Consider the following 16,155-nt stretch of genomic DNA (forward strand, 5'->3'; position numbering starts at 1 on the left):
TGGCCATCAAAATGCCCTTACCTCAGTGTATGTGCTCCTGGAGAGATCAATACTGCGGTAACGACTGCGGTGCCTGGATCCGGAGTCTTCTGAAGATGTCTGGTCCTACCTCGAGCTGCAGAATTTCGGCATCAAGGCGTCAGTAGTTCGAGGGCTTTTCGGAAGGGAGGACAACGACTTTCCTTATCGAGGAAATCATTGGCATGACAGAGATAGCAATGATGTCCGTGAGCTCTGGTGGCAGCCGGTCCATGGTGAGGAAGCTCGCAAGGAGGACAATGGAGAATCTGATTCCGAGGAGGATGATGATGAGGAAAGTGATGAAGAATGTGATAGCGACGATGATTGAAGGGACCCATTTTTCTCTCACTGCAGGGCAGGGTCACTACAATGGTTAGTCTCGATTCAACCTTTCGAGCCTAAGAACAGCTACTGACCTTTCGGAGAGTACTCGACAAGTAAGAGCTCCGTAAGGGAGCTCGACAACACACTCGATATTACAGCTTCATACTGTAGCAGTGCAGAGCAAGAGGCCTTACAGCCGCCAAGGGAGCTGATCACTCGATACTGCCCCGACGTTTGCTTTGTCGCGGGTTAGCATCTGCTGCATGACGAAAAGACTGAATGGCGGAATAACAATAGAGATACTGCAGATGAATTCGACCAGATCTGCACTCTTTCACTCCAAGGCTCGTGATCCACCTCTCCATGAGTCACACGCCGGTGGACAGTGCTTCATAGCTGCCAGTTCTTTTTCTAGCCTTTAAGTGGCTAGACACAACTAGTCAACTCGCATGCAGCGCTTCATGGACCTTCGCTCGGGCTCGCATAGTCGAGCCACATTACGTGCTACCATGCTGAGTGCTTTCCGTTGCTCAGATTTCGTTGCTCAGATACCAACAACAGCGACTTCTGAGCAGATAGAAGTCGTTGCGATATTCGGTGAATGGCCAGTTCTCCCCAGGATCTTTGTGCATTCACTACTACCCTCGCATTCACATGCAAACAGTTTTCGCATGACTCATTGGTGTTCCCGACACATCCTTTGTTAAAACTCATTGCGACTTCGATCTTTGTTTTAAACAATGACAGTTTCCACAACATTCGACACAATGAACGAAATGAGTCCCGACATGGAGAACTTCCTCACAAGGCAACAGGAGGAGCTAGCTGTCAAGCTGCGCCAAGAGTACCCTTTCCTCAACCGCGATGCTCTCGAAAAACTACTTGCCGATACTGACAAGGTCGTCCGCGAGAATATACGAGAACAGTAAGTAAGATGACACAATGACTTGCGAGAAATTTACTAATAAGCGAGCAGGAAGCCGGTGATGGAAGCAACCAAAGCACGCTTCGACTTCTTCAGTCTGCCAACGGAGCTGCGCAACGACATTTACGAACAATCTCTTAATTGCCTGGCGAGTGCTGCGTCCAGACAGTCGTGATCTCACATTTAGAAAACTTCTATTCCCGCACCCCAGTACTTGGACGAATGGGCTCTGCCCATCATTGCGGTGTCTCGCGAACCAGCCATCGACTACGAGCAGAGACCTTACCGATCTACTATGGCCAAACCACTTTCATCGCTTACACAGCCGAGCAGCTCCACCCAGGGACTGATCCGTCGATGGCCTTGGCCGATGTGCAGAAATGGTTGAAGACGATCGGCGTCGAGCACGCTGGCATGATCAAGCGTCTTATCATTCGGGTACCCTTACCAGAGGGAAGGTGTACATGGGTTCATGGCTGTGACGACGACAAGTGCGAGGCCGCAAAAGTCCCTAGCGACCGATCGCCTCTCGCAGTTGGGTTTGGTCTCGTAGAGCTTGGTTTGGATCCGGCATGTATCGAGTTGGAGTTTGGCGATGTTTTGTAGGATGATTTCGAAGGATGGGGCGGTTTTGGTGACTTCGACGAGGATCCGGCAGGGACGGTTGCATGGAAGGCCAAGCCCTTCAAATGAGACGGCCATGTGGCTGGAAAAGACATGGACGAAGAATCAATACCCCTTTACACACTCTGTCGGTCCAAGTCTGTGCGGAGGCCCTGTCTAAGTTTTGAACGTTGCTTAACAACGACAGAGTCTAACTGGTCCGGTCTGTCGCTGCATGGCTTGCACAGGCACTTCTGTGAACGCAATCCAGCTTAACGCCCTGTTACCAGGGTAGAGACTTTTGTGTACGAGTTTGCAAAGGGATGAGCGTCGAGTCGGTCAGACATGAATAGCTACAATCTAGACGTCACTAACGCAACTCAACCACATTGCCAATCTGCGACCTCAACAATACCACGGCACGTGCACAAACAAGCATCTCCTGTGTCAAGAGAGTATCATGTACGACATTGATGCATCAACTCACCGGATAAAGCTTGTCGTCCGCCCCAACTTGGGAGAACCTGACTCGATTCAGCGCCCGTCTCCGATGTTTATGGGATGTGATTGCGATGGTCAGGTGCCGCCGGGCTGGTAAACGTTCTGTATACAGAAGAATCGTAGAAAGTCATAACTTTACAGAAGAAGCAGAATTGAAGAAGCCATACCACATCACTCGCTGCTCGTTGCTGTGATCCCATCCATCAACCATAGTCAAAGTCGAACAACACCATCAAGATGCTGCGAACCTATGCCTGAACTCCCCGACAAACCTGCCCCTTCACCAACTCCCCATCCAACCCCGCCTCACTCATAGCCTCCGCCTTGAGATTCTTACACAACCACTGCAAATACCCCTGCGCATTGCTCACATTCCTGAGCACCGTGACATACTGCCTACTCCTCCACTCCCTCATCTTCGCCTTCACATCCGGCACCTTCAACACCGTCTGAAAACTACACAACGTCTGCTCCACACACTGTGGATCCAACTGTAAATTCTCCCACTTCCTCCCATTCGCGCCCGCATACGTGCACATACCACTAAGCTCCTCCGGCGACGCGGCGGAAGAGGCATACTCCCACGCAAACAGTTTACTCGAGGCTTCCTTATAGTCCGCGAGGGCAGAGAGGTTGCGCTCGCCGAGAGCTGTGAAGGGGTTTGGGCCAAGTTTGGTGGAGCCGGCGTTGCAGGTGGAGTTTATGAGAGCGGAGGAGTCGAGGAGGAAGGCATCGATTTGCTTGAAGCGGAGGTTATCGCAGAGGTAGTTCCAGACTGTGGGGTTTGTGGAGTCGAAGGAGTTTAGGAGGAGGGTGGCGTAGACTTTTGTGTTGTAGAGGACGACTTTTGGGAGGGCGAGTTCGGCGTTGGGGGCGGTTGAGGTGTTGCAGAGAGGGGCTGGGTATGGTCGTTAGCATGAACTATTTCTGTAAGGGCATGAGTGAGACTTACCAGCGATGTTGTCGACGACCAGGCCTTGGTTGGACCATTTGGTGTAGGCGCCATCTTTGAGGCCGTTGCAGGTGGTGTCGAGCTCGTCTGTGTCTTTTGCTGCACCAGCGAGTTGCCAGCCGAAGGCTGTGGAAGCGTTACGCATATGCTCCTCGTATGGGTCTGTGCATGGGACTGCGAAGTGGGTCAATATCCGTTCAAGGTAGCTCATGATGATCGACTTACCAGCAGTGGTGTCAACCGGCGCAGCAGTCGAGAACGCCGCCAGCGCAGCGACGAGAAGTGTCAGATGCTGCATTTCGGATGTAGCAGAAGTTGATATGTATGTCTTGTGGTATCGCAGATCGAGCGGCTGGCCTTGGCTCAGTAAGTAGGTACAAGCAGGTAGAAACGATTGTAGTAACGAGTGATGACTGTGCTGATCCTGAGCAGGAAAGAAGTAGTGGATCTACCACTGTCGTACCTGTCAAAGGCTCATATGCATAACGAATGCGAAGGTTGATTGGCAATATACTGAGCAACAACCTGCCAGAACTCAGCAGAGTCGGAGAGAAAAGGGCTGAAGGTAAAGGAACGACCGTAGCGAAGCGTGCGAAGCGTGCGAAGGTAGATCAGAGGTAACACGACCAGGTGTATGCTCCCCATGCAGAAGCGACGAGAATCAAAGATTGTGCCCAGGCCCTCTAGTTGTCTCGATGGCCGCCAACATCCGCAGGTCAGGGCGTTTCATCAAAGGCCTGTGGTGGCGTCGGCTTCCCCAACTTTAGCCCGTTTCACAGCAGCGCGCTCATCACACACCCGCGTCTCCCAGACAGAGCCGCCCAGTGCACCTATAGGCTAGTCAGCTGCTCAGACTCCCGAATTTCATGGCGTGGTACTGAATCGGGTGTCGCATTTCCAAGGCCCGCCAAAACAATGCGTCTCGCGTGGCAACGCCACGAGTCTCACGCTGCTTCTACTGTGCGTCGTCCGGGATTCGCTGTTCTCGCATTTGTTCATCACCGTGGCGCTTGTACCTGCAATACGAGTTGTCTTGTCGCGTGGGCGGCTGTCCTCTGCACGTCGGAGCATTGTTTCGACACAAAGCACTGGCGGAATGGAGGCGCGATCGCCTCGGATGGGTGTCACTGGGTGGCTTTATTCTTACATATATACAGGCTCCTCCCTTACAGTGCACCATCCTTTCTGAGCGTCTGTTCGGGTGTTGGGAGATCGCCCAGCAGGTTCGTCTGACCTGCTGCATTCTCGCAGCTTATACGCTGGCTCAATGGGCCAGGTGCGGGAATCTTTACGCCCTGTGCTGTGTATCCTGCGCCTCCCTGCTTCAAGCTCTTCCCTGTGCTTTGACCAGAGACTTGGTCTTTACCGCTCTCACCCGCAAGACCTGGTGCCCAGCCACTTGCGCCCGTCTTCTCTGCAGCTTCCTTCAGTGCATCGAGAAGCTGCTTAGTCGTCTCGGGTGTCAGATCCTCGTAGTAATCGTCGTTGATCTGGACCATCGGGGCGTTGGCGCAGGCGCCTAGGCATTCGACTTCGGTAAATGTGAAGATGTTATCCTTGGTGGTCTCGCCGTGGTGGATGCCGAGGTGGTCCTCAATCGCTTTCATGATGCCATCGCTTCCTCGTAGCTGACAAGGAGTCTGCAGCTTGTCAGTCAATGCTTCCTGCACATCTTCCTCGCCTCTCTACCTACCGTTGTGCAGCACTGGATGTGAAATCTGCCGACAGGATTCCGGTTGTACATGGTGTAGAATGTGGCCACCTCGTATACGCGCATCGGAGGCATCTCCAATATCCTCGCCACCTCGTTCATGACACTGATGCTCGTGAATCCATGCTGGCGCTGTCCGAGGTCTAGTAGGGGCATCACTGCCGCCTTCTTGTATTGGCTGGGGTACCGGCTAAGCACTTCCTTGATGAGCTCCTCATTCTGCTTGTTGAACCGAAAGGGGATATCTAGATTGTTCTCAGGTGTGTTTCGATGCTGTAGAGCCTGTCAGACTGCGACCGGAGGAGTGCTGGTCAGAGAGTGTGTGCATACCACATTGAGCGAGGCGCTCTTTGCTACGCTCGAGACCTGGAATGTCCGGCGCTGTTCCCGTATACAGCTTCGCACAGCTCTTGTGCTGCTTCTGAAGAGCGTCGGCACGTACTTCGAGGCCATAGTGTTGTGTGAATCGTGTTGCGCTGGTGGGAGGAGAGCTTGAGTGCTTTCAAGATTGGAAGCGCATTGGAAGACACCTAGGTAAGCATCGACGTGATTGGTTCGAGTTGCGGCCGATGATCCGAACTGTCAGTCGATGAGAGCATCACACATCTGAGAGATGACAACATGTATGAAGCACCAAGAACATCTTGGCATCAGAGCAAACTATCTTACAATAATGTACATGCAACATAATGGGGTATCTCACACAACCGCCCCAACGCCAATCATGCTCGCTGATGCAGAGCGCCTCGTCCAATGCCATTATCATGTATCGCTTCGTCAGTCTTCAGCCTTCGCGCCCACCTCGCTGCTCGCATCCGAGGCTGGAGTTCCTGAGAGCCACGAATGCTCCAGCGCCTTCCCTGCACTCATGCGCTTGCCGTGATCAAGCTCGAGACAGCACTTCATGAAGTCGATGGTCTCCAATTCCTCCTCGGTCAAGCCAGAGTCGCCATCTTTCTTGTTACGTCCGGTGGCCCAAAGGATGATCTTTTCCCAGCTGTGACCGTTTTCGGAGATGGTAGGTATGTTTGTCTCCATCACCTGTCCGTGAAGTAACGCAACCTCCTTCATTCTCCTCTTGCCGAAGATTGTGCAAAGCTCAAGGAAGGCATCGATGTCGTCTGCTGAGTGGAAGAACGGGAATCGCTTTGACAAGAATGTGAGCAGGATGATGCCGCAGCTCCAAACGTCGATCAAGCAAGTCTGCGCGGTACATTTGAGCAGCACTTCAGGAGCCCGGAAGCCACGAGTTCCTGCTCTGTTTGCGCGACGCGATGAACGCTGATCCTCCTTGGGATATGTTGGCTTGACGTCGGCCTGGTTTGCAGCACGTGCAGCAGCTCTGGTCGAGGCGTATACTGATGAATTGATCTTGCGTTGTCTATCTGGGGACTCCAAACAACAAGTGCACTGGTGCCAGTCTGTGCCCTCACGCTCTGCTAGACCAAAGTCCACAAGCACGCCTCTTTGTTGAGCGGGCGAGTAGAGAAAGTTCGTCGGCTTGATATCCCGGTGAATTATCTCTGCCTCGTGCGTCGACTTGATGGCTGTGAACAGGCTGTGGAAGTAGATTCGCATCTCGGAAACGGTGAAGTCGCGGTAGTAGTCTCGAAAGTCCTTGTGCTGGAAGAAGGGCAGGATTGCGATGACCTGGTCCTGGTGGCGGAAGGCAGTGATGAGTGGGCAGACATTGGGCGAATCTCGAAGGTCATGTAGTAGCTCCAGCTCGTTGAGGATGCGCGTTGGTGAAGATGTGACATAGATCTTCTTGATCGCAACGAAGCGAGGTTTGGGTGGACGATTCTGGTTCTGCTTGAGCGAGTTCTGGCTGTCGGCGTTCTCCTTCTCGGCGTCGAAGTCCCATTCGTTGACATAGTGGTCGTATAGCAGATCCTCCGCTTTGTAGACTGTGGAGAAGGTGCCCTCGCCAATGCGATTTATGAGGCGATATCGCTGGGTGATGTTCTTGAAACTCGCCTCGAACTTGTCCATGTCCTCCATCACAGCGTCGTCCACGTCTTCTTGGTCCTCTTCGGATACTGTGCCACCGCTCTCCTCAAGCGGACCTCTGCTCTCATCCATGTCTTCCGTGTCGTCCTCGGTGCTATCTCCGTGTTGACCGGGCTCATCCTCGTGCACCACCACCGCTTCCTGCGCTCTTCTTGCCGTCGTTGCCATTGTGTCCGAATGGACTCACCAGCAGCTTGAGATCGGTCAGCCACAACTACATGAAGGAGCGAAGTAGTGTGACATGCAGGAGTGAATGGTAATACGGGGCAGGACTTTGCAGTGCAGTGAAGTGAAGCAGGTGGGGGACGCGTTCTTTTCGGGGCAGAAAGCGCGACGGGCGTGTTTACCCATCAAAACACAGCAACCGAACTTTGTCGCAACACGACCACTGCACTGCTTGCTTGCTTGCTTGCTTGCTTGCACTGTTGGACATCACACTTTCTGCGCATTTTCGCGCACTTGTCGCCGGCATGAGCGACTTTGACATTGGCGACGCCCTCACGGCATATCTCGACGACCCGCACGCGATACCGACACCTGAGGCCGACGCAGCACTCGTCGACTGCGAGAACGACCCCGATGCGTTTACGCCAGGCGTGATCAACAGCGTGTTGAATGGAGTGGCAGATGCGGTAGGAGAGAATCCCGAGGCGATCTTACAAGCAAGCAACCTAGACAGCTTGCAGTTCCTGCTCAAGTGCGCGCCCACACTTCCCCCAGACCAGCAGCCGCCGGCAAACAGTAGAGATCGCGGCACTAACAGCGACCTCTTCGCGCTTTCTAGGCAAACCTCATTCATTCCTTCGCAATCCCTCGGCAAAGTCTTCGATCTCGTTATCAGCGGTCTCGCGGCAGAGGCCGAGATCGTGCACCATGAAGAGCAGGACGGCGAGACAGAGACAGCGCAGCATAAGCAGATTCTTGAGATCTTCGCATATCTGCTGCAATGGTGCGTGGCAGCAGTAGAGGCGAAAAGCGCGGAGAAGACGCCCGCGCCAGCAAGAGGGAAGGGCGCGAAGGGCCCTAAGAGCAAGGCAGGACAGAAAGATGGCAATTGGGATCCTACTGCCCAGCTGCAGACTGCACTGGACACCATGGCGAAGGTCATGAAGCTGAAGCTATCCAAGATTTTCGTAACAACCAGCGAGCTCGACACATTCATTGGACTGTTCACGAGGCCGACATACCTGATCCTGGAGAGCGAGACGAGAGTCAAAAGCACTGCTATTCGCATGCACGCGTTCAAAGTGCTATGTGTGGCCATCAAACACCACGGACACGCATACGGAGCACAAACGAATATCATCCAGAATCTGACTTACTTCGAGCACCTTTCAGAACCGATGGCAGAGTTTCTGAACATCCTGTACGAGCAGTACGACTACCCACAGCTAGCCGAGGAAGTGATGAAAGAGCTATCGAACAAGGAGTTCAGCGCAAACGATACCAAGGGACCGAAGTCAGTTTCGACTTTCGTGGCGCGACTGTCAGAGCTGGCACCACGGCTGGTACAGCGACAAGTCACATATCTAGCCAAGCTGCTGGAAAGCGAAAACTACACCCTTCGATGTGCAATCATCGAGGTTTGTGGCAATCTCATTGCCATGCTGTCTAAGGTCGAAGAGGGAGAGCGCAGGGAGGAGCACAAAGGGCAGATCAATGCCTTCTTCGACGTGCTCGAAGAGCGATTCCTAGACATCAACCCATACTGCAGATGCCGAGCCATCCAGGTCTACGGAAAGTTGTGTGATCTCGAGACGAAATACCCCAAGCGCCGACAAAAGGCTGCCGAGCTTGCAGCACAAAGCCTGGAGGACAAGTCATCGAATGTGCGAAGAAATGCCATCAAACTGCTTGCCAAGCTGATTGGTACGCATCCTTTCGCAATTCTCCACGGGGGCAAGCTCAGCTGGGCCGAGTGGAACGAGCGCCTGGAGGCTGTAGAGAACGAATTGGCCAGTCTCAAGCCTCCCGCTGGCACCCCAGGGCTGGGCGAGATTGACGAGCGTGAGAAGACGGTCGATGAGAGCATGCTCGAGGAGCCTACGCAGATGCCCGGGTCTCCTGAGAAAGCGCCACGATCGGAAGAGGAGATGGCCGCGGCCATGCAAAAGGCCCAAGAACAAGCTGCAACCGCAGAGGCTCTCAACAAGCTGAGCTTGACCAGGCGATACTACGTTGAAGCGCTTCGTTTCATCGAGACACTCCATGAAGCTTCGCCTCACGTCACGCAGTTACTGTCATCGAAGAATAAGAGCGAGATCATCGAGGCCATGGACTTCTTCGTGACTGCAGATGCCTACTATGTGGAGACTGCAAAGACTGGTATCAGGCGCATGCTTCGACTCATCTGGACAAAGGGCAACAGCGACGAAGGCAAAGGCGTACAAACACACTTGATCGATTGCTATCGAGGGCTGTTCTTCACTGCCCCAACAGACTATAGTCCACCCAATGCTGCACAATATGTTGCTCGCAACATGATGAGCTTGACGTATGGTGCTACACCTGCCGAGCTGACCTCACTGGAGCAATTGCTCGCCACCATGATGAGGGAGAAGGCAATCAACGATCTCGTTATCGGCAAGCTCTGGTCGGTCTATGGGGTGCAAAAGCAGCAAATCTCCAAGTCGCAGCGACGTGGAGCCATCATCGTGCTAGGCATGCTAGCTTTAGCAGATCCCGAGATTGTTGTGCGCGAGATGGGAGCATGCCTCCGTATCGGACTGGGCGAGCACGGAAGGCGCGACCTTGTCCTGGCGAGATTTACCTGCATCGCCCTGATGCGAATGACGAACAGCAAGTCAGTGAAGGGTACAGAAGCACCACCAAGCACCCGCTTACCCAACGATCATGCTGTGCTCATCAAGCTGGCAAGCCTTCTTGAGATCGAAAGCGATAGTCGAGACTGGTACGGTCTAGCCGAACAGGCAGTTGGTGCTATTTATGCTCTCTCCAGGCATCCGGATGTATTGTGCTCTGAAGTCCTGCGACGAAAGACCAAGACTGTATTTGCACGGCGACCAGCACCGTCTACCACCAGCGAAGAGCCCGAACACAGTCAGGTTGACGAGCAAGGCGATGTGGAGATGAGCGATATGCCCGAAGAGGCGTCTGCTGCAGAGGTGTTGCGGCCGACGACAGCGAAGTCCGACGCGTCTGATGGCATGGGCTCGGCACTCGCTCTGTCGCAGCTGCTGTTCGTGGTAGGACACGTCGCGCTGAAGCAGATTGTTCATCTCGAGCTCTGTGAGCAAGATTTCAAGCGACGAAAGGTGGACAAGGAGAAGTCCAACCCTCCTACATCAGCTAAAAAGGCTGCTGGTAGCAGAGCTGCGTCTGGAGCTCAGAAGAAAGAAGAAGAGCAGTCCGAAATGGACCTCATCGGCGGAACGACTGAAGATGACTTCACGGATGCTATCGCACATGTGCGAGAGCGCGAGCTTCTGTACGGTCAGCAGTCTCTACTCACGCACTTCGGTCCTCTGGTCAAGGAGATTTGCAGCAACAACACATCCTACCCTAACGCCGAGCTACAGGCTCAAGCGGCATTGTGTATGGCCAAGCTCATGTGCGTCAGCTCCGAGTACTGCGAAGCCAACCTCAGTCTGCTCATCACCATCCTGGAGCGCTCACCCTCTTCCATCACACGAAGCAACCTGGTGGTCGCACTGGGCGACATGGCTGTGTGCTTCAACCACCTCATCGACGAGAACACCGACTTCCTATACCGACGACTATCCGACAGCAGTCTGCAGGTCAAGCGGACATGTCTCATGACACTGACCTTCCTCATCCTAGCTGGTCAAGTCAAGGTCAAGGGACAGCTTGGCGAGATGGCGAAATGCATCGAAGACAACGATGACAGAATCCGGGAGATGAGTCGCATATTCTTCGCTGAGCTGGCTGGCAAGGATAATGCCATCTATAATCACTTTGTGGACATGTTCAGCCTGCTGTCCGCGGATGAGGGTCTTGAGGAAGACCAATTCAGAAAGGTCATCAAGTTTTTGGCGAGTTTTATTGAGAAGGTGAGTCGTTACAGCATCATGGCACAATCACAGAGTACTAACGATTGCCTTAGGACAAGCATGCCAAACAACTTGCGAGCAAGTTGGCGCCACGACTTCAACGTGCTGAGAATGAGCGACAATGGAACGATGTCGCCTTTGCTCTTGGCTTATTGCCGCATAAGAATGAAGACATTGCGAAGCTTGTCGGCGAAGGATGCAAAGTCGTGGAGACGAATGCTTAGGACTGTGCATGTGGTTGGCGTTTGGGTTGGTTTGGTTCAAGATACCATGATCATGATGATGGATGCTGGGATGTATAGGCGGCTGTACACTTTTCGTATTTCACATCAATGCAAGACACAGTCTACGGTTTTGGCATGCCTACCTCGCGAGGTGAGTGGACCGTTGACGCTCGTGTGTTTCAAAGTGGCCACTTCGGCTCAACCTCATGATATCGTGTATGTACATTCAACTCGGGTATCTCGCGATCTCCCATCCTCGTCTCAACGTCCTTCTCATCTATAGCTTGGAGCCCTCCTTCAGCGTGCCGACCTTTAGACGCTGTTGGTACTTCTTGAGGACGCTCTCGTTGTGGTACTGCAGGCAAAGTCATGTCAGCGAATAAGTCCCAATGCGTTATCTCCATGCATCTCCGACATGCAATGGATATACCATATAGTATGATATGCCGTGGCAACGACAACTCACCTTCCAAAACTGCTTGCTGGCATCCTTGCCACCCACTCTCTTCAGGATCTTTGCACCTCCTGGGTGCTCGTCTACAAAGCCGCCCATCTCGTATACGCCATCGTCGATGATGATGTAGAGGCCCTTGTCGGGCGTTGCGTGCTCCTTGACCTCGGCGGCGGTAATTTGCTTTGACATTGTGGGCGATGTGTTTGGAGGTTTCTATCGATGTATTCGTGGCTTTAGTGATATGCGGTTTGGTTAAGTGATTGTGGTGGTAGATGTCTCGTGCTGTTCAAACAAGAAGAGTAATCAGAAGATCATCACTGGCTCTTCGGCGATCCCAGAGGTAGTGAGTTGGATGTTGCCGAGGTCTGTTGACAATCCTTGTCGATTGAGAGGGTCGGTCGTACTATTCTCCGACTCAGAGTTCACAGACAACTGGTCACGACTTCTTCAAATCATAGTTGTAACAACACAAACGACAGTGGTAACACAAACGACACATCAACAGTGCAAATGGCTGCAGTGCGCCTGACGCCAAAGGCACGCCAAGTCATCAGATCGCAAGATGGTGACCCGGCATACCGCAAACGGTGGTGTCTTCCAGGAAAACACCGCATCCGGGAACACGACCAATCCTGTTATTGATACCATGATACCACCGGCGAGCCCTTGCTTCTTCGTCGAATCAGGCGACTGTGGTACGCTCATGCTTGCTTGGAGATGAGCATGGACGAGTGTAAGCGAGAAGGCCACACTCCGGCCTTATTGTCGGCTGGGCACACCAGGGCATGCAGCCCAAGACGAACTCCGCGAGATCCAAGATACATCGTGAAACCGTTTTGTGGGCCATCTGTGGGGTGATACTCTGGGGTAGACGCAACTTCACCGGCTCGCAGCGACGGGCTTATACTCTGCAATATGAACGGCAAAGCATCCGCAGAGCTCATACGTGTAAGCATCGCTTCGACCTACAAGACACGCCTCCTACAAGTCTTGATACCACAAGCTCATCAGCCTGATGGTTCTTCCTTACATTTGGTGACTTGACCACACCCATTCCGAGCATAGCGTTGTCCTGCTAGCGTCTTGCCCATGGGGAGCAATAAGCTTCTCATTGCTCGCCTCCACGCTCGGCTGACGCTGAAGGAAACACGGCAGCAGGATGTTCTTTAAGCCTAATCTCCAGCGGCCTCTGACGGCGAACTTCGCTACCCCATGGCATCCACACTTGATGCAACATCTCGCAGCGCACATGTGCTTTCCATGTGCGAACCTACCTGCCGACCTGCCACTTGCACCGTCGGACAGCTGACTGGGTATAGTGTTGTGAGGGGAAACGCCTCATGCCTTGGCTGGTGAAAGATTGGCATAAGATATAGTTGCGCTTGAGTCCGCATCACTGACTTCCTTCTCGCCACTGCGACGACTTCGTGGTACGTTGCGCAGATCACTTTTCATTGGTTCTTTCTGGTTTCCATCGATACCTCGTGGAGCAACATCGCAAGAGTATATCGACGGGGCTGCGTACTGGCGAGGCGACACTCGGCAGTCGACACTATCCACCATGTCTTCCATCGAGAAGGGCGACATCGTCCACGATGAAGTGTTGCACGACCATGATCTCAATGCCGTGGACAAGCAGACCGCGATGCACATCGGCGTGCTGTCAGAGGAGGAGAAGGTGGTGGAGAAGCAACTGCGGAAGAAAATCGACACTCTGATCATGCCCCTTGTGGTGTTGGTCTACTTGATGAACTACATCGATCGCAACAACTATGCTGCAGCGAGATTGCAAGGTCTGGAGTCTGACTTGGGCATGAGTCAATCGGAGTACCAACTCGGCTTGAGCATTCTGTTCGTGGGCTACGTACGTGCTCCACATCGTGCGGTATGTAAGCGATGCTGACAATGTGCAGGTCTTGATGCAAGTACCGTCCAATCTCATGCTCAACTACTGCGGCAAGCCATCATGGTATATCGGCTTCTTCATCATCGTATGGGGTCTGGTGTCACTCCTCACAAGTCAAGTGTCAAGTCCTGGCGGAATTATCGCATGCAGGTTCATCCTCGGAATTGTTGAAGCACCTTTCTTCCCGGGTGTTTTGTTCTACCTCTCAAAATGGTACACCAAGGGCGAGCTGAACTTGCGGATGTCCATCTTCTATTCGGGTTCTCTGATCTCTGGTGCCTTCGGAAGCTTGATTGCCGCTGGTATCCTGAGCGGCCTTCAAGGTAACCTTGGCCTTTCAGCGTGGCAATGGGTACGTATATGTCAAAATTCGCGGGATTTCATAGTGCTAACTAAAGGACAGCTTTACATCATCGAGGGTGCTATCACTATCGCGATCGGTTTCGTGATTGTGTTTGTGCTCCCAGACTTTCCCGACACCTGGAAACTCTTGTCGCCGGAGATGAAGCATGTTGCCAATCGCCGAATGGCGCTCGATGCCGCTGAGGCTGACGTCGATGGGGGAGGTGGTATGAGCCAATGGGCAGGCTGTAAGGCTGCTTTCTCGGACCCGAAGACATACATACTGGCTATCGCGTACCACGGCATTACCGGCGCAGCAGGTTTTCAAAACTTCTACCCATCGCTTACGGAGACCCTCGGATACCCAAGAGTCATCACCTTGCTCTTGTGCGCGCCACCGTATATCTTCATTACGTTCTACTCACTCGCGCACGGCTTGATGTCTGACAAGATCGGCAACCGATTCTGGTTCTACCTTTACCCAGTCCCGATTGTCATCGCTGGAGCTCTTATCTTCATGTTCACGGATAGCTTCGGACCCAGATATTTCAGTCTGTTCTTGCTTAATTTCATCTTCACGATGAACGGAACAATCTACGCCTGGATCGCCAACGCCATTCCACGTCCGCCAGCTAAACGCGCAGCTGCTTTGGCTTTCATGAACAGTGTCGGTAATGCAGCCTCTATCTGGACCCCTTTCACCTACGACTCAAACGACAGTCACTACATCGAGGCCATGGGAATCAATATCGGCCTTGTTGGCATCGCCGCGATCTTCGGTGTCATTCTTCGCTTCTATCTGCAATACCAGAACAAGCAACTGGAACGGTTCGAGAATGAAGACTCAACACTGACGGACAAAGACCTTAAGAAGCTGGAGAAGACTGCACAGGTGGAAGGCATCGACATTGCCACGGCAAGAGCACTGCAGAAAGGCTACAGGTATATCATTTAGGTGAGAATACAGCCAGCATAACCATCCTGCAGTATAATTCTCTTCCATACAGCTGTAGCATAGCAACAATGCCACGAAGTTATGAATGCACGCGAAGTTGGGCCGATGCGTCGCAACTCGGAGCGATCAATTGTGCCGCGCTGATCAAGCCTGTAACACAAAGAGCCAGTCGTCCTCCTAGGAATCGATGCATGCAGGATCAGTATGGCCTGAGAATTGCTCCAGTCCATACTATGCACTGGCTCGAAGTCAGGTTCAACGACAGAGGCACTGTGTCGGGCGTGTCAAGTTTCTGCTCCCACCGCTGTCATGATTACAAATCCGATGACCATAACCCTGTCGGTGAAGGCACGAGGTGGAGCAGATCGACGCCGTTCGAAGTCAATGGCAAAACAAAGAAGCCAGTCATAAGAAACAACGCAGAAACATCAAAAGGAAAGCAGAAGCCAAGTATAACAACAACATTCACCTCACTTTATCTAACCCTTCTTGCCTCTCGATCACGCCATCTTACATCACGTGCCAAACATCCAAGATAACGACATCGACCATGTCTCTCAACCTCTACGATCTCTCAGTGCCGGTCTTCATCCGCGCTCTCGGACAGCTCAAGGAGGTCCTCCAGATCGCCGAGAAATGGGCCAAGGACAACAATGTCGATGAGAAGAAGTTGACAGAGGGGAAGATTATTGATGATATGCTGGTAAGTTTACAATCCACCCAACGAAACTCCACCACCACACCAACCCACTGACACCCCTCCTCCTCCCCAGCCTTTCCCCTTCCAAATCCAATCCTGCTGCAACACCGCCAAGGGTATCCTCTTCCGCATCGGCGGCGAAGAAAATGTCCCCGTCGAAGACAACGAGAAGACCTTCGCCGAATTCATCGCCAGAGTCGACTCGACGATTGCCGTGCTGAAGAAGGCACAGAGGGAGAAGTTCGTGCAGCCGGATGCGCAGATTACGATGAAGTTTGGACCGAAGGAGTTGCAGTTTCAGGCGTTGAAGTATATTCAGAATTTTGCGATTCCGAACTTCTTCTTTCATCAGATGACGGCGTATAGTATTTTGAGGAAGGAGGGGGTTAAGGTGGGTAAGTTGGATTATTTGGGGGCTAAGGATCTTCAGAATGCTTAGGTAGGGGACGAATGGTGGTTGGTGGTGGGGGAAAACACTGGGGGAATTGGAGATGGT

General features: G+C 52.8%; 8 protein-coding genes across 8 annotated transcripts; 4 read left to right on the forward strand and 4 right to left on the reverse strand.

Annotated features, from left to right (window-relative positions):
• Positions 1–1,085: 1,085 nt before the first annotated feature.
• CLAFUR5_09737 (uncharacterized protein) lies at positions 1,086–1,445 on the forward strand (the record flags this gene model as incomplete). The annotated part of the gene is made up of 2 exons (XM_047908885.1): positions 1,086–1,270; positions 1,322–1,445. The coding sequence occupies 2 exons, from the start codon at positions 1,086–1,088 to the stop codon at positions 1,443–1,445; spliced, it is 309 nt and encodes a 102-aa protein (XP_047766378.1).
• A 1,177-nt stretch (positions 1,446–2,622) lies between these two features.
• On the reverse strand, positions 2,623–3,624 carry CLAFUR5_09738 (uncharacterized protein; the record flags this gene model as incomplete). Its single annotated transcript, XM_047908886.1, has 3 exons — positions 2,623–3,272; positions 3,327–3,500; positions 3,552–3,624. The coding sequence occupies 3 exons, from the start codon at positions 3,622–3,624 to the stop codon at positions 2,623–2,625; spliced, it is 897 nt and encodes a 298-aa protein (XP_047766383.1).
• Positions 3,625–4,492: 868 nt separating this feature from the next.
• Positions 4,493–5,490, reverse strand: CLAFUR5_09739 (NADH-ubiquinone oxidoreductase; the record flags this gene model as incomplete). The annotated part of the gene is made up of 3 exons (XM_047908887.1): positions 4,493–4,966; positions 5,020–5,310; positions 5,368–5,490. The coding sequence occupies 3 exons, from the start codon at positions 5,488–5,490 to the stop codon at positions 4,493–4,495; spliced, it is 888 nt and encodes a 295-aa protein (XP_047766382.1).
• A 324-nt stretch (positions 5,491–5,814) lies between these two features.
• Positions 5,815–7,215, reverse strand: CLAFUR5_09740 (Cell cycle serine/threonine-protein kinase hsk1; the record flags this gene model as incomplete). The annotated part of the gene is made up of 1 exon (XM_047908888.1): positions 5,815–7,215. One exon carries the CDS (start codon positions 7,213–7,215, stop codon positions 5,815–5,817), a length of 1,401 nt encoding a protein of 466 aa, XP_047765933.1.
• Positions 7,216–7,517: 302 nt separating this feature from the next.
• Positions 7,518–11,302, forward strand: CLAFUR5_09741 (Condensin complex subunit 1; the record flags this gene model as incomplete). Its single annotated transcript, XM_047908889.1, has 3 exons — positions 7,518–7,744; positions 7,832–11,078; positions 11,132–11,302. 3 exons carry the CDS (start codon positions 7,518–7,520, stop codon positions 11,300–11,302), a joined length of 3,645 nt encoding a protein of 1,214 aa, XP_047765934.1.
• A 277-nt stretch (positions 11,303–11,579) lies between these two features.
• CLAFUR5_09742 (Putative cytochrome b5) lies at positions 11,580–11,945 on the reverse strand (the record flags this gene model as incomplete). The annotated part of the gene is made up of 2 exons (XM_047908890.1): positions 11,580–11,657; positions 11,769–11,945. 2 exons carry the CDS (start codon positions 11,943–11,945, stop codon positions 11,580–11,582), a joined length of 255 nt encoding a protein of 84 aa, XP_047765931.1.
• A 1,201-nt stretch (positions 11,946–13,146) lies between these two features.
• On the forward strand, positions 13,147–14,959 carry CLAFUR5_09743 (uncharacterized protein; the record flags this gene model as incomplete). The annotated part of the gene is made up of 3 exons (XM_047908891.1): positions 13,147–13,620; positions 13,670–14,014; positions 14,066–14,959. Coding segments are annotated over 3 exons (1,713 nt in total), but the record flags the coding sequence as incomplete, so codon positions are not given.
• A 550-nt stretch (positions 14,960–15,509) lies between these two features.
• On the forward strand, positions 15,510–16,098 carry CLAFUR5_09744 (uncharacterized protein; the record flags this gene model as incomplete). The annotated part of the gene is made up of 2 exons (XM_047908892.1): positions 15,510–15,662; positions 15,733–16,098. The coding sequence occupies 2 exons, from the start codon at positions 15,510–15,512 to the stop codon at positions 16,096–16,098; spliced, it is 519 nt and encodes a 172-aa protein (XP_047765936.1).
• Positions 16,099–16,155: the final 57 nt, after the last annotated feature.

The sequence above is a fragment of the Fulvia fulva genome, chromosome 9 (assembly GCF_020509005.1).
Source record: "Fulvia fulva chromosome 9, complete sequence".
In the NCBI taxonomy this organism is placed as follows: Eukaryota; Fungi; Ascomycota; class Dothideomycetes; order Mycosphaerellales; family Mycosphaerellaceae; genus Fulvia; species Fulvia fulva.